Genomic DNA, 20,144 nt, shown 5'->3' with positions numbered 1-20,144 from the left:
GAAGGGGAAAAAAAAAAAGAAGACTACAGTTGACCCTTGAACAACAAACACGGGGGGCTAGGGGCACCAACTGCCCCACAACCCCCACACAGTCAAAAATCCAGGTATAATCTCTGACTCTTCAAAACTTAACTACTAGGGGTCTATTGATCTGAAGTCTTACCAGTAATATAAACAGTCTATTAACACATATTTTATCTATGTATTCCTACAATAAAGCTAGAGAAAATGTTAAGAAAATCATAAGGAACATACATTTATCACACTATATAAAAAAATCTTGCATAAGTGAAGCCCAATTCAAACCTGTGTTGCTCAAAGGTCAACTGTAATTTACTCTCCATATAACTTCTGCCAGAAACTTAAGCCAGCAGAAGAAATATCTGCAACCATTTCATATCCTATGTATGCAAATTCCATGTCCTATGCTGCTGTCAACAAAGTTAATATCTGGTATCTAAGAGTGGAAAAAATTTTGTCCGTGATCATCAATTATGTAAACCATCATTAGAAATTCATTATATATGTACATTACCAAACCATTAAACAGTCAAAATGCCTGGATTCACTAAATATTCATAACAAAAAGGAAATTTCACCTGCTTCAACAAAATATTTCTACTATTAGCTCCTGAGAAGGATTCTGGTTACAATGTTTCACAAAACTAACAATTTTGTTTCCAGTATCCTTTGCTTTGGTTCCATGAAGACACCTATGAAAAGGTCAAGGTGACTGTGACAGCTAATTTTTTTACACATACTAATAAACAAAAATAAAACACATGCATATTAGAAGCATCATGTATTTAATGTCAAAGAATTTGAATTCAAGTACAAAAATTAAACAACACATGATTTCAACATTAGAAAACTGTGAACACTTATTATTCAAACAACTATACAGTGAATATCAAAAACACAAAAGAAGCATAACTATAAAAACCTGAAATACATTAACAGCAAAATTAAAATTTATTTCTATAACAAACAATTAACAAAAATATTTCTAGTTATTTTCAAGGACCACAATGGTAGAGTGCTTTTCCTTTAGTACTGCATAAAATTTGTATCTTAATCTTTTTGCCCTTCATTTCTTTCTACATAATAGATGCTTCTGGTTATATAATTGTTAAAATCTCTAATACAGATAGTGATCCTTGGTAATCAAATCTAGCATAACCATTGTCTGCAAGTGCTTAAATATTTGTGAAATGCTATTTGGCAAAGTTATTATGCAAAAATCTAACACAAACTATTGGGTTCTACTGTCCACTCAGGAATTAGAAGTATTTAAAATCCCAAAAGTTTAAAAAGAGGAGTAGTTTGCTATATCTTTATCAAACGAAACCACTGAATAACTTTTTAAACTTAGCATTTTCACAAGTTCTACAACTGTAGGTTATTCTGAATTATGGTTGATGTTTTTACTATGTTGAAATAAATATATATGTATCATTTTAAAACCAAGTGTGCAAACCCGATTCTAAAATAAAACAATATTTTAATTTGCATGCTTTACAAAGAAACTTTCATACTCAATGTTTACAGTATCTTCTTCAGAAGAATGAGGCCTGATTGGAGATATATAGTCGCTGTCCAACATGGCTGCCATTAGTAAGTGATATTGTTGGTGACAAGGGATAGCTTGGATAAGAATAAGGCCTTGAAGTATAAGGAAGCACGCTGGGAGTCCCAGAAGAGAGAGTAGCACTAACAGGGGAAAGACTATTTATTGAGCTGCGACGGAAAGTGTAGTCTGTAAATAAATACATGAACAATTATGCTGCACATCTTTATGGATACAAATTTAATTCAAAGAGACAAAGCATTAAAACCATAATCACAGTTTAACATAATGTTCTAACATTCAAAATCGTACTAATACTATTTTGCTAGTAAAGAATGTTTCAGCATTCACTAAATTGCAAATCCTGATAGGTTTTATTACAGTCAGTCTTATTTCTTTCACTGACACAACGGCTTCAGAGGTCTTACTAGAATGCATTCTTGGATATCTTTTACTTGTATATCTATTCATTGTTTTGTGTATTTTTGATCACAGAAAAAAGAGAACCTCTGATTTCTCTTGCTCTACAATGCACCTCCTTTTAAATTTGGTTCTGATGCTAAGGGGTAGTCCATGAAGAAAAGATTTAAAAAAACAGCAAATTCATATTTGCTTATCCTTTTTGAAAACTGTATTAGGCATCAAATCAGCAGAAACATTCTCCCCTGGACTGCAAAAACATTTGGTGTAAACTAACTGCCCAATATTTCATTATTTAAATACTAATATAAACATTTGTATAACTCAATACACCAATTTAACAATGGAGTTCCTACTTGTACCATAAAACAGTAAAATAAATCGTGTTTATAAAATAAACTTCAAGAAACCATTATCAACTTATAGCATAGAAAAATCCAAAAATTAAAAACAAATTTTTAAAAAACCAGTTATATTTGAAATATTATTATTCCACATTAAACATTCATCTTATGCACCAATAATTTCCTGCTTCATTAATTGTAATGTTTATATGTGTGTAAGAATATTAAAGACCAAATCTGTAAATCCTGTACTTTCCAAAAACTCAACTATGTTCTTTGGGGTAGAATAGGCCACAGGTCTGACAATAACTATAAGATGATTATTTATAAAAGTCATGGTGTTTCTGGGAATGAAAGAAAAGGAATTAGGTAATCTAATGTACAAGTCTTTTCTGTATTTTCCTGGTATTATAGATGAGGCCTAAAACATATGAGCATTAACTTAATGTTGTCATGGGGCTTAATATTTAGCCAACAGGAATGAGATCAACTGCAGGAGAATAAGCTCAAGCAACATCAGTAAGGACCTAGTTAAGAAAAAAAAATGGAAAAAATAAAAATCAGTTAAATATAGGTTTAATTTCTAGCACTGCAAAACTCTAACTTGATTAATTTTAATGGTGCCATAAAACCAACAAAAGCAGTCTGTTCCAAGAAAACAAATCCATTTAAAATATCCAGTTCAAAATATTTTCAGTATTTTGAAATTGGATAAGGAATTACTTTGATACCATTTGCTTTTTTAATATCCAAAGTAGGATAAGTAGTTGTCACAGAATTTTTCTTCTTCTCTTATGGATACACTTTGCCTGAAGGGTATGGTATTTAGTAGTAACAGAAACCTTAGTGCTCCTGTAATTCAAATTAATTGCTTACAAAGTTTTGATTCTCTCCTCCTAAAGAATATTACACAAATACAATCAATTCCTTATTAGACATGCATCTATGATACAACTAGCTCTTTCAATTTTTAACAATGTGGTCATAAACAATATAATTTAGAAGAGCAGATCTTTAGTTACACTTCTGTAGGTGGGGAAAATGCAGTTTTCAGAGAAATCACTTTCAACTTTGGGTTTATATCCATGCAAGAGTTAATGCAGCATATTCTTTGAAATCTAGATAAAAGAGATAGCTTCAGGGAACGATTTTACAAAGAAGATAGCAAGACAACGGACTACTGGCATAGTACCTAAGTCTGAAAATGGGCATTTTTAATAGTCTCCTACTGCAAACCTTTAATTTAAGAATACACTAATCAACCACTGTTTTCCTACATTTCTAAGGAAACTAAATTAAAATACAAAATTAAAAGCTGACTTTGATGACCTCATTCATACAGGATGAATCAAGAGAAAAAAAAAATCTCCCCCTAATGCTACAAAGATTAGGAAATGAAAAGCCTCAGTGTTCATAAGATTTTACAAGCATTTCAAAAATAAATTTTATTATGGCATAATAATCTAAATATATTCAGAAAAAATCTAGGTAATTAGAAAATACAATACATATCAAACTTAAGATAGTAACTATTGGCATAAACCTAGATGAATCATCTTTTCCTTAGATCTAACATACAATATATAGCACAGAAAATAAACATCAAAAGACATCACTGATTTTTATGAAACAAGTTAATAAGTGAGTTACAATTCCTAGCATGTACTTACTTGCCCACCCCTGGTTTTTTTCCCCAATGAATATCCTTAACTCTTCAATACCACTGTTTCTGTCTCAGACTTGGATCCGTACTCCCCCTTCCCCTTCTTAAGGGAATGATAGAGCCAATTTCAGATTTTAAGTTTTACACTGAGAATGATTCAATTGTCTTAATACTTTTTAAACTGAGGTACAATTTACATACAGTGAAATGCATACATCCTATGTGTTCATTTCAATGAGTTCTGGTAACTGTTAACCTAGGCAACCAACCCCTAGAACAAGATATAAAACATAGCCATCAATCCAGAAGTTCCTTGTGGCTCCTTTCCAGTCAATAGCTCCTCTACTGGAGGCAACCACTTCCTGACTTCTCACTACAGCTTAGATTTTTCTGTCCTTGGACTTCATATAAAATGTATTTTTAAAGTACTTTTAAATCTAGCTTCTCTCAATACAATTTCTAAGATTCATTACGTTGCATCAGTTTATTCCTTTTAATTGTTCAGCAGTATCCTGTCGTACATATACAGCATAACGTTTTTTAATCCATTTATCTACCTGTTGACAGATAAATATTTGAGTTGTTTCTAAATTTTGACTATTATGAATAAAGCTGTTATGAACATTCTTATGCCAGCTTTTTTGTGGATATATGGTTTCATTTCTTTTGGGTAAATAGGAGTGAAACTGGTGAGTTATAGGGCAGACAGGTATTGCTGAACAGTTCTCCAATGTGACCATTTTGCATTCACACCAGGAAAATATAGAGCTCTGGCTGTTCCACATCCTCACCAACATTTGGTATTGCCAGTGTTTTGAATTGTAACTATTCCAGTGATGTGACATAGTATGTCATTTCAGTTTTAATTTGAATTTCCCTCATGACTAATGTGTTTAGCTTCCCATCTGAACATTCATGTTCTTTAGTAAAGTATGTTTTCAAGACTTTTGCTCATTTTTATTGGTTTGACTATTTATGGTTGGTATTAATAAAGCTTTTAACTAATCAAATTCTCTAACTCAAAATCATAAACCAGGGATAGGCTGGTCCTCAGAAGTCTCTAATTCCAATCACCTCTTTCATTGAAGAATGACAGACAAAAGATGGCTGATTGTTGTACACTCCCACAGTTAAATGAAGAAAAACAAGTTAAAAATTGGGCCTCCTAATTCCTAGGAAAGTATTGTTTCTACTTGACCAAGCTTTTTCACTCTGGCAATCTTCTCAAAGCTTGGTTGGGCTAAGGGTCTCAAGAGGTTATCAGCAACAGGGGATAGAAATACAGTAGTAGGTGCTCTAAGCTACCTGGCCGCTACTTGCACCTGGCCACCCCATACTTCCCATTTCAAGGCATACTGCTCTGCATTCCCAATGTATATGCTAAATGTTATCTAAGAATTTCATTTGAATAAAAGGTCCTTTTGCAAAATAATAAAAAATAAATAAAGTGACTTGCTCTAATATAATATTAGAGAGAGCATTTTCGGTCAAATCCTCTACAATTTCATATTTATATCTTGAATGAATACAAACATTTTCATATAATAACACTTTGATCTATATAGCAAATAGGCTAACCTTAAGTGCAATTCTAATCAAGCAGTAATGGCTAAAAGGACCCCAGATTCTGAAGGATTCGGGAGCTGTGTCTAGAAAGAGCAGGAAAGTGAAGAGGTTGTAACTGTTGTGCCACTGACCTGGGAGCAAGTGCAGAGACTGGCAGCACATTCACCACCTACTCATCAGCCCCACCTTTTAAATAATAATTTGGTCTACTACCTTTCTCTGTCCAACACAAGAGATGCATACCATCAATATGCTTCTCTGTGAAAACCTAAGCAATGGACGACAGACACTGCTCTACTCCAATTGTATCTTGTTTGTTTCTAATTCTCTTACACATTTTGACCAAACTCCATGGATTCTCGAACTGCTTTTCTGCCTCATATAAAGAGGAGGAAACCCTTAATGGAGACTCTAACCTGAGTTCAGTGAAAAGGTCTTCTTATACTTATTTCGGCTTTTTCTTCTAGTTTGTTTCTGACCATACTCTTTAATTTTCCATTTATAAGTACCCTCCCTCATAATTTTCCTTAACTATTTTTTCTTGTTAACTAAGTTCTACCTTCACATCCACTCCCTCTTTCTGATGCACCCTTTTTGAGTGTACAATTCAGTGGTTTTTAATAGATTCACAAGGCTGTGTAACCATTACCATTAATCAGAACATTTTCACACCCTAAACAGAGACTCTATACCTATTAGCAGTAACTCCTCCATTTTCTCTCCCCCAGCTCCTACAAACACTAATTTTTCTGTTTCTATTGATATGCCAGTCCTGGATTTTTTATATAAGTGGAATCATACAATTTATGTCATCTTTTTAAACTAGCTCTTTAGCATATGTTTTCATGGTTCATCCATGTTGTGGTATATATCAGAACTCCATTCCTCTTTTTTTTTTTTTTCCATTCCTCTTTATAATCCCTTCTATGAATATACCACATTTTGTTTATACACTCATCAGTCGATGGACAGTTAGGTTGTTTCCATCTGTTGGCTGTTATAAATAATGCTGCTAAGGAATAATATGCACAAAATTTCATGTGGACATATGCTTTCAATTCTCTGGAGTAAATAACTAAAAATGGACATGCTGGGTCATAAGGGAATTGTATGTTTAACTTTTTTGAGGCAACTATACTGTTTCCCAAGACAGCTATACTGTTTTACCTTCCCCCAGGCAGTGTGAGAATGAAGCACCTGATATTTTGATTTATGAAATACATTTCCCCACACCTTTAATTCATATTTTAATTACTTCTTTAGATTTCTATAGGATCTTTATTAAAATTTTTGAAAACATTTCCTCACCTCACCATATTATTATTTCAATTTCTAACATTCAAATAGCCACAAATGAAATAACTCAGTAACTTTCTTTCACTGAACTTCATCTGCAAAAGTGTTAACACTTGTTAACACAGCACTGTATATATGCAGAACAGAAAACATGGCTGGGTTGAAAGAGAGATTTCTAAAATTTCTAGTATAATGTAATTGACATTTATCATTTATTTTGTACTTTCCATCCTAGTAAAGAACTATCAAGAACTAACTGTAAAACAGAGGAAGGAATTTTCAAAATTGCTAATTATTAACTTATAGCCTATGACATATTTACAAATCACTAACTAGAAATTTTTAAGTGATATTTCTGGCTAGCACACTTAGTTATGATCAAATTTACTGGCATTTTTAAAATCTCATTTACTTTCCCTATTACAATTAAATTTTGACCAAAAAAAAAAAATAAAAAAGTATTTTTACCCCCTACTTAATTTTTGCTGAAGGCAACTGACAGCAAATATAGTATAGCAGACATGAAATGACCAATGTTTTTTCTTACGACTAGGCTCACAGAGTAGCTTAAGTCAGTTTTTCTGTTTTAAGATGATTTTTAGGAGGCTTTCAATATGTTAATCTTAGTAATGGTGGCTGGATAAAAATGAAAGTTATTATCTCTAACTCCTTTCTAGAAAGTTCTAGTTGGCTAGTTCTCTATTTTTAGTAATTATATTTTTCAGATTCAGTTTTGGGGGGGGGGAAATCACCTGCTTTTGTTTTTAATTGAAGTATTTTTAAAATTTACAATATATTTTCCATATAATTTTGAAAGAGTGATGTGAGTTTCAAATTCTTATTGTGAAACTTTGTATATAACAATTTTTATAAACCTATAATTGTCAGGTATCTGTACTTATATTTTTAAGAAATTACAACTGTTTCATCCTAATTTATCTAAAGATTATAAACATTCAAAAACAAAGGTATGAAATTCTAGAAAATACAAAGTAATATATAGTAACAGCAATCAGATCAGTGGTTGCTTGAAAAAGAAGGTAGTCCTCCAGGAGGAACAGGTTACATTAGGGGTGACAGAAATGTTTGTCTTCTTGATTGTAATATTATTTCACAGATGTATACATAAGTGCAAACTGACCAAAGTGTACACTTTAAATGTGCACTTTATTGTATTTCAATTGTCAATAAAGTTATAAACAAAACCCAAGTGTTTCCTTGAGTTAGTTTCAGTGTTTCCCAACCTATTACAATTCAAGTACCTCAAAACATTAAGAATCCCTTAGCCAAGAAAAAAAAATTTGAAAAAATAAAATTGGTAAAACTGATTTAACACTTGTACAGGTTGCTACTACTATGCTTTTCAATATGCTAATAAGCATTATGATTATGCTAGGGCAGTATATAGTACACAGTTTTTCCCAAACTTGTTTGACCTTAGGAACAATTATTTGACCTTAGGAACAGTTATTTCATTGAACAACGTGCAGATCACTTTGGGAAGAACATTTAATGGGGGGCTAATATGTAATAGGGAAACATTAAAAACAAAACAAAAATATTCTTGAACTATGTTAAACACAGTGATTACAAACTTAACTGCCCTAAGAAGCTAAGATGTAACAAACAAATGAAAAAAGAACTCAAAGAGGACTAAATGTATAACAGGTGTCTACTATTTGTCCTGAAATTAAATCTAGGTGCATTCCTTTCAAAAAACCAAACAGACAAAGCAAACCATATCAGGAGCTTCCAATTTGCTACCTTTGTTTAACAGATTATGTCAAATTCCTTTTAATGACAGTTTCTAAACCATTTGGAAGAGATTAATCGAAATGCAACCTACAAGAGAGAAACTTATGATCTGAGCACTACAGTTTATTTAGGATCCAGTATGGCTCAAAAATTGTAACTTGCTAAAAAAAACTATCTGGGCAAAAGTTAGGAGACGATAAAAGTCTTAGGAAAGATAGCAACTCTTTTCAAGTTTCATTTCTATCAGTAAAATTAGTCCCCATAATTCAAAATTTGAACTATAAAGACTTGTTAGAAAAGGTACTTCTGACAATAACATCATATATTTGAGTTTTTATGTTAAGATCTACAATAGTTATAAGCCTCAAGCAAAATATATCTCCTTGTATCTCAAGTATGAATTCTATTAATATTTATTGAGTACTTACAAAGTGCAAAAATAACTATACAACATCAACACTACTTAATCCTTACAAAAGCCTTATAAAATAAGTACTATTATTTTCCTCTTTAACAAGAAAAATGAGGCACAGAAAGATGAAATTGCTTATTTAACAACAAGAACTAAAACATGGAGTCTACCCAGGGAACCACAACATTCTTTTTGCCTCAACAGGTAAAAAGGAATTTAAATGGTAATATTTATTTGAACTATAAACTACCTTTAACATTCTACTAAAACTTATCTTCTCAGTATCATGTTGGAAAAACTAAAGAGTGAATCCTAGTAAATAACTTTTATTTTTATTTTTGTATTGTATCAACAATAATTTTAGTTGTATTAATTCAAAAAAATAGGTAAATTTCACAGGTAATCTTGAGAAATGCTGAATAATCTACATTAAAACACTGTTTACCATCTTTGGTGGTTCACAACATACATTAGTATGTCATAAGCCTTGAGAAGACCTGAAATATGGGAACCAGTTTAACTTTCTGAACTTTGCTTAATGAATCTATAATTAACAAAACTTTTATAACCAAATTATTTCACAAGCTTCTTTAGACAATTTTAAATATTTCTTCTTATAACCATAAGAAGGATAATTTATAACTGGCTTTCTGAAAACTAAATATATCACTTAATATTCCCAAAAGACTTTTTCTTACCTGTTTATTTTCTCCAAATTCTTCTACATAGGTCCAGGCTGAAGAGATTGTGTTCCCTGTCTGTAATCAGTGAAGACAGAAAAGAATTGAGTCTTTAGATTGGTGTTATCCCTAATCTTGGAAGTGCATGGAATCCTTGATAACTTTAGTTAAAAACCTTCTGATCAGTAAATAGGAAAATAGAGAAAAGAAACAAGTGACAAATAATTATCATTTCTGAATCTCTGCAAAGATGAACAAAGAGAACAGTATTTGATATCTGAATGAAAAGTATGAGTTAATACATTATCAAAAGTATTTCTATACCAATTAAGTCCTTATTAGTTGGTTTTTTCAAGAATTGCTACTCTACTAATAAAGGACTTTAAAAACAAATAAGATTGGCCAATTTCTGATAAGCAGATAGCCCAAAGAATCTAAACAAATTTGAAAACTACCACCATCCTTTCCTTCTGTTTTAAAAAGAGATAGATGGCCAAAATAATACTAAGCTTAAAAAAATTTTTGCTTATTAATAGCTCAACAATCTACTTGAAGCCCAATATAACCATATACAGTACAACTCTGGATTATCCATACATTTTAGTGGCTATCTCTTTATATCCCTTAAAGCTTTCTGGTAGGGACATACATCCAACCCTCTCCTAAGATACTGTGCAAAAAAGTATGAACAAATGAAAATGTTTGATGATCCACAAAGAACTATAGATTTTTAAACAGCCATCTTAAAGATAACTCAGAAAAAAAAATAGTCACAATATTTTCTTGATTTCTACATAATGAAATTAGGTAACTTCAATCAATCTTCCTGGTGAGAATTAGAAAATGGAAGCAATTATTACAAGCAACAGTATCTATCAGAGAGCACCAAGAAGGATCAAGGAAGACAATGAAGAATTATGGGATCATGATCTTGGATAAGAAGGAAACCCAAAATGGTTTGCACATCTTTTGGAGGTGTGTTTCCCCTAGAAGGACTAGCTGATCCTGTAGAGGTATCTGACAGCCAACAGAAGATAACAAGAGATAGACGAATTTCTAAGGATAAAAGTACAAAATCAGAGCTGAAAAACTAGTGATAAGGCATGTCTCGAACCTGAATAAAACTGAACTAGAAGTAGACCAACTTTAAAAGAGATTAACTTCAACTCTTCCCAGTGCCTTCCTGGATTAATAAGGCACTCTGGGATTGACAGTCCCTTGGCCATTTTTCTGAAGCAAAATAAATCTTCCCTTATAAACATTAAAGCAGCATGCTAGCTTTCAAACTCTTTATTTTTCATAGACATATGTGACATTCAATCAAAAATAACCAGTCATACAAAGATAAAACAATCTAACCTAAAACCAACAGAAACAATAGTCAACAGTAACTGATCTACAGGGAATTTAGGTAAAAGTTTTCAGAACTAGATATTAAAATAACTATGCCTAATATGCTCAAGGAAATAAAAGACTAAATATTTGGAAGAAAAAATATAAATCAAAAAAGAGTCAAAAGAAATTCTAGAACTGAGAAATAAATACAAATAAATGGTTTTATCAGCATGATAGACACATGCTTTAAAAAAAGGGGGGGGGTAGTGTAAGAAGAACTAATGAACCAAACAAAAGATTTTAAGAAAATACACAGACTACACATAAAAAGAATGGAAAATGCAGAAAGAACATAATAAATATATGGGATACCTGTAGAGGTCTAACACAGGTGTAACTGGAGTACCAAATGAAAAAAATGAGACAAAAGCAATATTTTAAAACAGAATAACTGAATTTTCTGCAACAACTGAGTAACATTGATTCACAGATTTTAGAAGCAGTGAAAGTCTCAATTAAGATAACCAAGAAAACCATATGTAAGTTCATCTTAATGACACTCCCCCAAATCACAGAGAAATATTAAAACTCCCTGCAGGGGTGAGGAGAGTTTATGTTCAAAGGAGCAATAAATAAACGACAGTTGACTTCTCAACAGAAACCATGGGAAACCAGAAGACAGTGAGTGGAATTATAACTTCAAATGGCTAAAGGAAAATAACTGGTGACCTAAATATATAATATATATATATATATAAAATATATTTATTATATATTATTTATTGTATATTATATAAATATATATTTTTTTATCTATATTTCTTTCAAAGACATATTCAGGTAAAACAAAACTAAATGAAATCTGTCATAAGCATGGATCCACACTAAAGAAAATACAAATTAATGTTCTTTGGGCAGAATATATAGAAATAATCATAGTGGAAACTTGGTGATGTAATAGGAAATGAAGAGCAAAGGAAATGATAAATATATAAATGGTAAATGAATACAAATGTATATTAACAAAAAACTATTATAACTAGGTATGTCGGGATTAAAATATATAAATTTAAAACACACGGAAATATCAGGACACTTGGGTGGCACAGTTAAGTGTCTGACTCTACATCTCAGCTCAGGTCTCAATCCTAGGGTCATGAGTTTGAGCCTCGCACTGGGCTCCATGCTAAGTGTGAAGCTTACTTATTCAAAAAAAAAAAAAAAAAAAGGTAAAACATATAGAAATACCAAGGCACTATTGAAATTGGAAGAAGAAATAAGTTAGAGTGTACAAAGGCTCTTGCACTGTCTAGAAAATGATAAAAGCATTAATTAATATTAGTCTTCAATAAATTAAGAATGCAAGTTGGAGTCTACAGGGTAATCCCTAAAAGAACAGTAAAGACTCGGGACGCCTGGGTGGCTCAGCAGTTGAGCATCTGCCTTTGGCTCAGGGTGTGATCCCAGAGTCCCAGGAGTCCCAGGATCAAGGCCCACATTGTGCTCTTTGCCTGGAGCTTGCTTCTTCTCCCTCTTCCTATGTCTCTGCCTCTCTCTCTCTTTCATGAATAAATAAATAAAATCTTTAAAGAAAAAAAATAATAGTAAAGACTCTACAGCTCTAATATAGCTAAAGGAAGAGAAAAAAGGCCAAGTAATCACCTATCTAAAGAAAGTAAGAAAGGAGAACAGGGCAACAGAACAAGGAATAGAAAGCAAATGGCAAGATGAGAGATTCTAAGCAAAGCAATAAGTACAGTAAATGCTAGCTGACCAAACACTTAAAAAATAGACTTTCAACAAAAACAGCAGCAACAAAAACAACAACAGAATCTAACTATATACTGGTGTTATCTTAAGGATAAGATACAGGAAAAGCAGAAGGTGCAAAATGGAAATATACATCATATGCAAACTTTAACCAAAAGACAGCTTATAAGCTTACGTTAATATCAGAGAAAGTAAATTTTGTTTTAAGTCAAGAATTCATGATAGAGATGGAATGACAGCAAAATGACAAAAGGTACATTTCACCAAAAAAAATAACAATTCTAGATTTCCATGTACCTAATATATAAAATCTCAAAATATATAAAGCAAAAACTGACAGAACCAAAGGAGGAATAAAAATAGATCTATAATCACAGTGGGTGGTTTTTATCACCCTTTCTCAATATCAGAACGAGCAGACAAAAAAATCATGATAAAATTTAAATATGATCAACAAACCTGACCTAACCGAACTGTATGCCCCAAAAAGATACGTTGTGAAGTACCAAATGCTCTTACCTCTGAATGTGAACTTATGTGAAATAATGTCACTGCAAATATAATTAGTTAAGATTAGGTCATTGATCTGATTGGTATCCTTACAGAGAAAAACAGAAAGGAGACTGCCTTGTGAAGACAGACATGCCGGGAGAAGACAACATTACAACAGAGGCAGTGACTAGAGAAATGCATCCATAAGCCAACACTATAAGCCAACAACTTGAGGCCTGCTGACAACAGAAGCTAAAAGAGGCAAAGAAATTCTCTATTAGCCTAACAGAAAACATAGCCCTGCCAACACCTCAAATTTCTGGCTTTTAGCCTTCAGAACTATGGGCGAGTAAATTTCTATTGCTTAAGCCACTCAGATTGTGGTATATTGCCACAGCGATGCTCGCAAATACACTGCAATCAATTAACAACTGCAAACATATTCTTTCTAATAAGCAAGCATGGCATATATATACTAATTGGTTGTTACAAAACAAAGGGACTGAAATGATACTTTCTGATCATAGTAAAAAATATATGTAAATAACTACAAAAACTTCTGTTATGTTTAGAATTTCCTATGTTCAAGAAGAAATTAAAACAAAATATTTTGAAATAAATTATAAAAATAAAATACAGCAAAATATAAATGTTGCAGCTATAACCATACTTTAGCAGGGAATATTGTAGTAAAAGAAAGGCTGAAAACTTTAAACTAAATGGCTTCCTAGATATTTCATATATTCAAAAACTATATCATACCAATTATATACAAACTCTTCCATACAACAAAGAAAAAAAAAAACTTCCTTCTTTTAGGAGGAAAGGTATGGGCCAATCTCACTAATGAACACAGGTATAAAAATCCTAAAGAAAATTACAAAAACCAAATGAACACAGGTATAAAAATCCTAAAGAAAATTACAAAAACCAAATTTATCAATACAGTAAAAGGAGAACGCATGATGACCAAATTGCATCTATTACAGAAATACAAGGTTGATGTCACATTGAAACATCAATGCAATTCACATTAAAAGAGACAAAAAAAATAATAATTATCTAAGTATAAACAAAAAAGCACTTAATAAAATTCATCACCCAACTCATTCTTGATAAAAACTCTTAGCAAACTAGGAATAGAAGGAAATGCCCTTAATGTGACAAAGAGCTTCTATAATAAAAGCTGCAACAAACATCCTACCTTAATGGCGAAATAGTGAAAGTTTAAAAGGAAGCCTTCTATCATCATTTGTATTCAATGCTGGACAAGGGGTTCTAGCCAGTGCAATAAGGCAAGAGAAAAAACTATAAGGATAGAAAGGAAGGAAAAAGCTCATTATTTGCAACTGAAATGACTGTGTAGGTAGAAAATTAAAAATAATGTAGGATCAAACCAAAAATAATGTAAATCAAGTAGTTTTATTCAATACATAAGAGCTGAATTTATAAAAACAGGAACAATCAGAAGTCAAATTAAAAGGCACTTTTTACAATGCTGTTGAAAAACCTTAAATACCTATAAATAAATCTAATAAAAGATGTAGGAGAAATTTACACAGGAAACTACTGAATGTTTGGAGAAATTAAAGGAAGCCTAAATAAATGGAGAGATCTATAATGTTCATGGATCAGAAGTTACAATACTATAAAATATGTCATTTCTTTGTAAATTGATCTATAGATACAAGTCAACTTTAATCAAAGTCCAGGTAGACTTCTTTTTTGGTATAAACTTGGTATAAATTTACAATCTAATTATAAAATTCATATGGAAATATAAGGGTGAGAAGAGCTAAGATAATTAAGAAAAAACAGGTAAAGATGTTCTCTATCAAATCTTAAGATTTTCCAAAGTTACAATGTAGTAACTTAAAGATGGTATACTAAATTAAATTATATCAATGGAATAAAGAATCCAGAAGAAGCATATATATGTATATAGGTGTGCCTGTGTGTACATAACACAACATACATACTTGATTTCCACTAAAGGTGGCACTTCAGAGCCATGGGAATAGGATAGTCTTTTCAATAAACAGTGCTATGTAGATGATTATACATACTGAGAATAAAACCAAACTTGAACATGTAGTTTTACACCCTCACTAAATTTAAAAGAGTAAAAAAAATACCAAAATATAAGAGAATATCACACAACTTTGATAAGCAAATCTAAGCAAAGATTAAGACACAAACAGGATTAACTTTAAAAGATTGATAAAATGAACCAAACTAAAATTAAGAACTTTTGTATTTTTCAAAGTGTACCATAAATAGGGTATAAAGGTAATAAGCCACACAGAAGAAGATATTTGTAGAAAACATATCCAACAAGGGGACTGTATCTTAAGTAATAAAGAAAAAACAAACAACCCACTACATCATTTGTATTCAATGAGACTTAACAGACATTTCATCAAGAGGATATCTTAATGCCCTATAATTCTCTTAAAAGATGTTCAATATCATTAGTAAACAGTGATATAAAAGTTAAAATCTCATTGAGACATCAATATATACTAACAGAATATTCAAAATGCTCAAAGGTTAGTAATACTCAAGCGTTGGCAGGAATTTGGAACAACCAAAATCTATATGCTGCTCATGAAGCGTAAACTGATACAATCACTTTGAAAAACTGGCATTATTTACCCAAGTTTTAAAAATATGACCCACTTTTACTCCCATGTATTCAACAGGAATGCATGCAAGAATCTTCACAGCATCATTATTATTCAAATAGCACAAACTGAAAGTACCTCAAATATTTATCAACAATAGAAACAGCAAATAAATTCTAACATTCTAATAGAACATTACTATCAGCGAGAGTGAATGAACAGTACTGCCACATGTAACATGGACCAATCTTTATTCATAACATAATGTTAAAAGAAGCCAGACAAAAGTATATAAAATGCTGAATAAATTTCAAAAACACAGAAGTCAGAAAGATGGTTTCCTGTGGGAAGAGAGAAGGTAATATGTGCATTGGGGTACAAACGAAGGAGCTTTTTGGGATATTGATATTTTATGTCTTAGTAGTTAAAAGGATGTGGTTCCTTTGTAGTAATTCCACAAAGCTTACAGTCATTTGTGGACTTTTCTGACTGCATGTAAAGTAATAAATCACAAAGTCAAAAAAGGGGGGAATCACAACAGCTATCACAGTGATATACATAAATGAGAAACTGATCATTTATAATTATGGTCAAAAAATAAAACACTGTAACACAGTTATGGTCAAAATAAAAATGATTCAGAGTAACTTAAAAACTATTAATAGTGATTTTCAGTAAAGATGCTAATCGAAATTACTATTAAATATGGAACCAGTTGTCCCTCCATAAGGCCTTCACATACTACCACCTGGAGTTTCACAATTAATGCATTAATCTTGAGAGAGAAAAAAATGCTGGGATTTAAATTATCAGTCTAGGACAATTACATTTCTGTTAATGTGCAGAAGACATGATGATAATCCTCAAAGGAAAAGTAAAAACTATCAGCAGAATCTCAAGTAAATGTTAAACAGAAGGTTACTAGTCCTTTAATCTCATTTGTTAGCATCATTCCCTTTAAAAAGTATTGACTGTTAATGAATATATTCTAAGAAATTATTTCAAAAGAAATGTGTTTCCTATTTTTTTTTATTTTCAGGTGTACAACATTAGTGATTATTCAGTAAGGAATTATTGAGACACAAGGAAAAAACTAGGGAAAAGAAAAGGCATGTCAAAAAGTCAAGAATAAGAATAGGATACATCAAATTTCAGAGATCAGAGACAGGATCTTATTTTCTATAAAAATGCAATCATTAGATACGTTATTTTTAGTGTTGTTATGTAGGAATAAAAGCCAAAAAAGATAAATTAGGTAAAATTCCTACTAATTAGGGTATTTATTTTCATTATATGCACTAAGACCTAACATTGTGGATATGAATTGTTCTATAAACAAGTGATGAAAAGTTTTATTTTTTGAGGCTTTTTTTTAAAGATTGATTGATTTGAGAGAGGGAGAGAGCACACGCGCAAGGGAGAAAAAGAACAAGAGAGAGATCTGGGGGAAGCAGGCTCCCCGCAGAGCAGAGAGCCAGATGCAGGGTTCAAATTCAGGACCCTGAGATCAGCACCTGAGCCACAGGCAGACACTTAACCAGCTGAGCCCACCCAGGTGCCCCTGATGAAAAGTTTTAGAAGTCACTTAAAACTAATTATACAGGAAAACTGTGTATCTCTTAAGATTTCACTGATTTTCAGTTTGAAGAAGAATTCCATATAAATTTTTAAATAACTGGTACAAAAAAATGAAGAACTGTTTTTCAGACTCTCAGATACGGCATACTACTCTTCCTTCTTTTCAAAACAGAAAATAACTGCATGCACAGGATTCCAGTATAATCCAAATAAAATTTCTACATTAGCAAGCTCAACTTTTAGGGCTATTCTTGCTTTTAGAAAACTAAACTAAAAGAACTCCATCTTCTTAGTTTATACCTGTTTAGAAGAATGAACATGAAATGCAAGCTAGTATAAGTAGTTTAGAAATAACATACAACAAGCTATTGCTGTTTTCCATTTGTGAAGTCTAAGAAATGTTACAGATGGTACTAAATATAACTACAGCTTATGTAATGAGCTTAAGAATCTTCATAATGGTCAATAAAATTATAAAATTGCATGTAATATGATCCATTATATTCTACAGTACAACCAAAATCCCCTATTCTTCGACTATCCAAATTTCATTTATACGTATATATAATACACACATCTTTAATATAAAATAATCCATGACTCATGTCAAGTCATTTCAAGGATTTCACTAAAACCATACTGATCATTTCTATTTAAATGAAATATAAGTATATATCATTCTGTTAACCACCATTCATAATGTAATTGTTCTGTGTCTGTACCTACCACCTCAGATACTTCCTTTCCAATCCTTTGTCACTTTCTGCTCAAAGTACAGCCTTTATCTTTCATAAGAATCTTTATCTTTTAATCTTACAGCACATAGATAATTTTCAATTATTTGAAAAGCACTACATGCTAAGTATTAAAGGAGGAGACAGTACTGACCTATATAAATGCAGGAAATAATAACAAAAAAACTTATGTACAAAAGTCCCTTGCCTTTACAATCCTGAGGGATCAAAAATTTTATAATAGTAAATAAACAGCAATTTAAAAATTACTAAATTGTTAATATTATACAGAACAAGTTATCCTCAGCAGTTACTTTGTCTAAGAAAAGCTTCATAACAAGGTAAGTCAATGAAATCAGGGAGAATATTCCAAGTAGAGTGAACAACACTAGGAAAGGCCTGGAAGTACCAATGAGCAATGTGAATCCAGATAACCAAAACAAGAGGTATTTGTCTATGGTTAGGTAAGATGGGGAAAACCAGGAGAGCATTCTGAACAAGAGAATGTGGAGTTCAGAGGACCTAATCATACCACAATAGCAAGCCATTGTTGGTTCCTGAACAAGGAAATAACAATGAAAAATCATAGATAAAATTGGAGTGAAAAATTGTATGGTTGAATTATGTATTTGAGATGTTCTGAGTATAATCAGAGAGCAAAATGAAAGTACCAAACAAGGGACCGTGAAATAGATATAAACAAACTCCACCTACGTGAAATTCTGTCTAGCATCTGATAGAGGTAAAAAAAAAGAACAAAAAACAAAAAACAAAACACATCATCTACTGGTTGTCAATGCTTACCCTAAACTTAAAGATCCCAGTTACTTTGTAAACGAAGTATACTCACAAGATCTTTGTAATTTAGAATGATTCATTTAGGTTTGAAACAGATGTCCTAGGTCCACACTACACCGAATTGGTCTGATATACAGGCTTGTAGGACTGGTCAAGATAAAACTGTCTGAAAAGGAAGTAAAGCATGGAACAAAGACCCACTTCCTTCTATTTTAATTTTTAGGAGAATAATTGGCCAAAAATATTCTACAAGTTCATAGTCTGTTGTTTAACATCAGACTAAGGTCAGTTTTTCACTTGAATCACATGACATAAGAACGGCAGCTAAGAGCACACAGAGTCTTAGCTAACTGGGGAATCCTGAACAAATGATTTAATCTACTAAAGCCTCAGTTTCTTCATTTGTTACCCAAAAAAGTATATAGACATTAAAGTAATATTTACCTCAAGCAAGTGCTATATAAAGGCATTTAGCATAAGTGCTAAATTTATAAAATTACTTATAAATTTATAAATTTTTAAGTGTTCAAAGAATCTGAACTATTATTATTACTAGTAACATTTGTTATTATAAATTATTAGAAACGGTTGTCTTGGATTTGTTTTCTGAAAAAAATGTTACTTTTCAATACTTACATGGCACATTTTAATATACAAAAGGCACTACTGTGGGCTTTTTAACATTTTAACTCATTTAATACATATAATTACCCTACGAGATAAATACTGTTAACATTCCCATTTTACAGATGAGGACACCAAAGAACAAAGAGGTTAAAATAACTTTTCCAAATAAGTAAAGAAGCTGGGACACGAACTCAGGAAATTTGGCTCCAAATGCCATGCTTTTAGTCCATGAAGACTATATGCGGTACTAAATTTAAGTACTGAATTCCATTTTGCTGAAATTCTTTCTGAACACAATGTACTATTTCCTGACCCTCTCATATCTCTGATTAGGTCAGGTCATCCAGTTATGTATTCTGGTACACCCTATACCTCTTCACAATGTTTATCAGAACTGTGACTGAGTATCTTCCTCATAGAATGTAAACTCTATGAAGGGAGCAACTGGGTCTGATTCACTACAGATCATCAGGACTTTACAGA

The 20,144-nt window shown here is 31.8% G+C and overlaps 1 protein-coding gene across 7 annotated transcripts in view; it reads right to left on the bottom strand.

The window, feature by feature from the left end:
* Positions 1-789: 789 nt before the first annotated feature.
* Positions 790-20,144, bottom strand: part of RBM46 (RNA binding motif protein 46) — a 49,585-nt gene continuing 30,230 nt past the window's right edge. For 3 of the 7 annotated variants that reach the window (XM_072773729.1, XM_072773731.1, XM_072773730.1), the window contains one exon: positions 790-1,756. In XM_072773729.1, the coding sequence (XP_072629830.1) occupies positions 1,557-1,756 (200 nt within the window). In that variant the 3' untranslated portion in view covers positions 790-1,556. The other 4 variants (XM_072773733.1, XM_072773732.1, XM_072773734.1 and 1 more) reach the window with 4 other exon arrangements.

This window comes from Canis lupus, chromosome 13 (assembly GCF_048164855.1).
Source record: "Canis lupus baileyi chromosome 13, mCanLup2.hap1, whole genome shotgun sequence".
Taxonomy (NCBI): Eukaryota; Metazoa; Chordata; class Mammalia; order Carnivora; family Canidae; genus Canis; species Canis lupus.
This window is presented reverse-complemented; position numbering and strand designations above follow the sequence as displayed.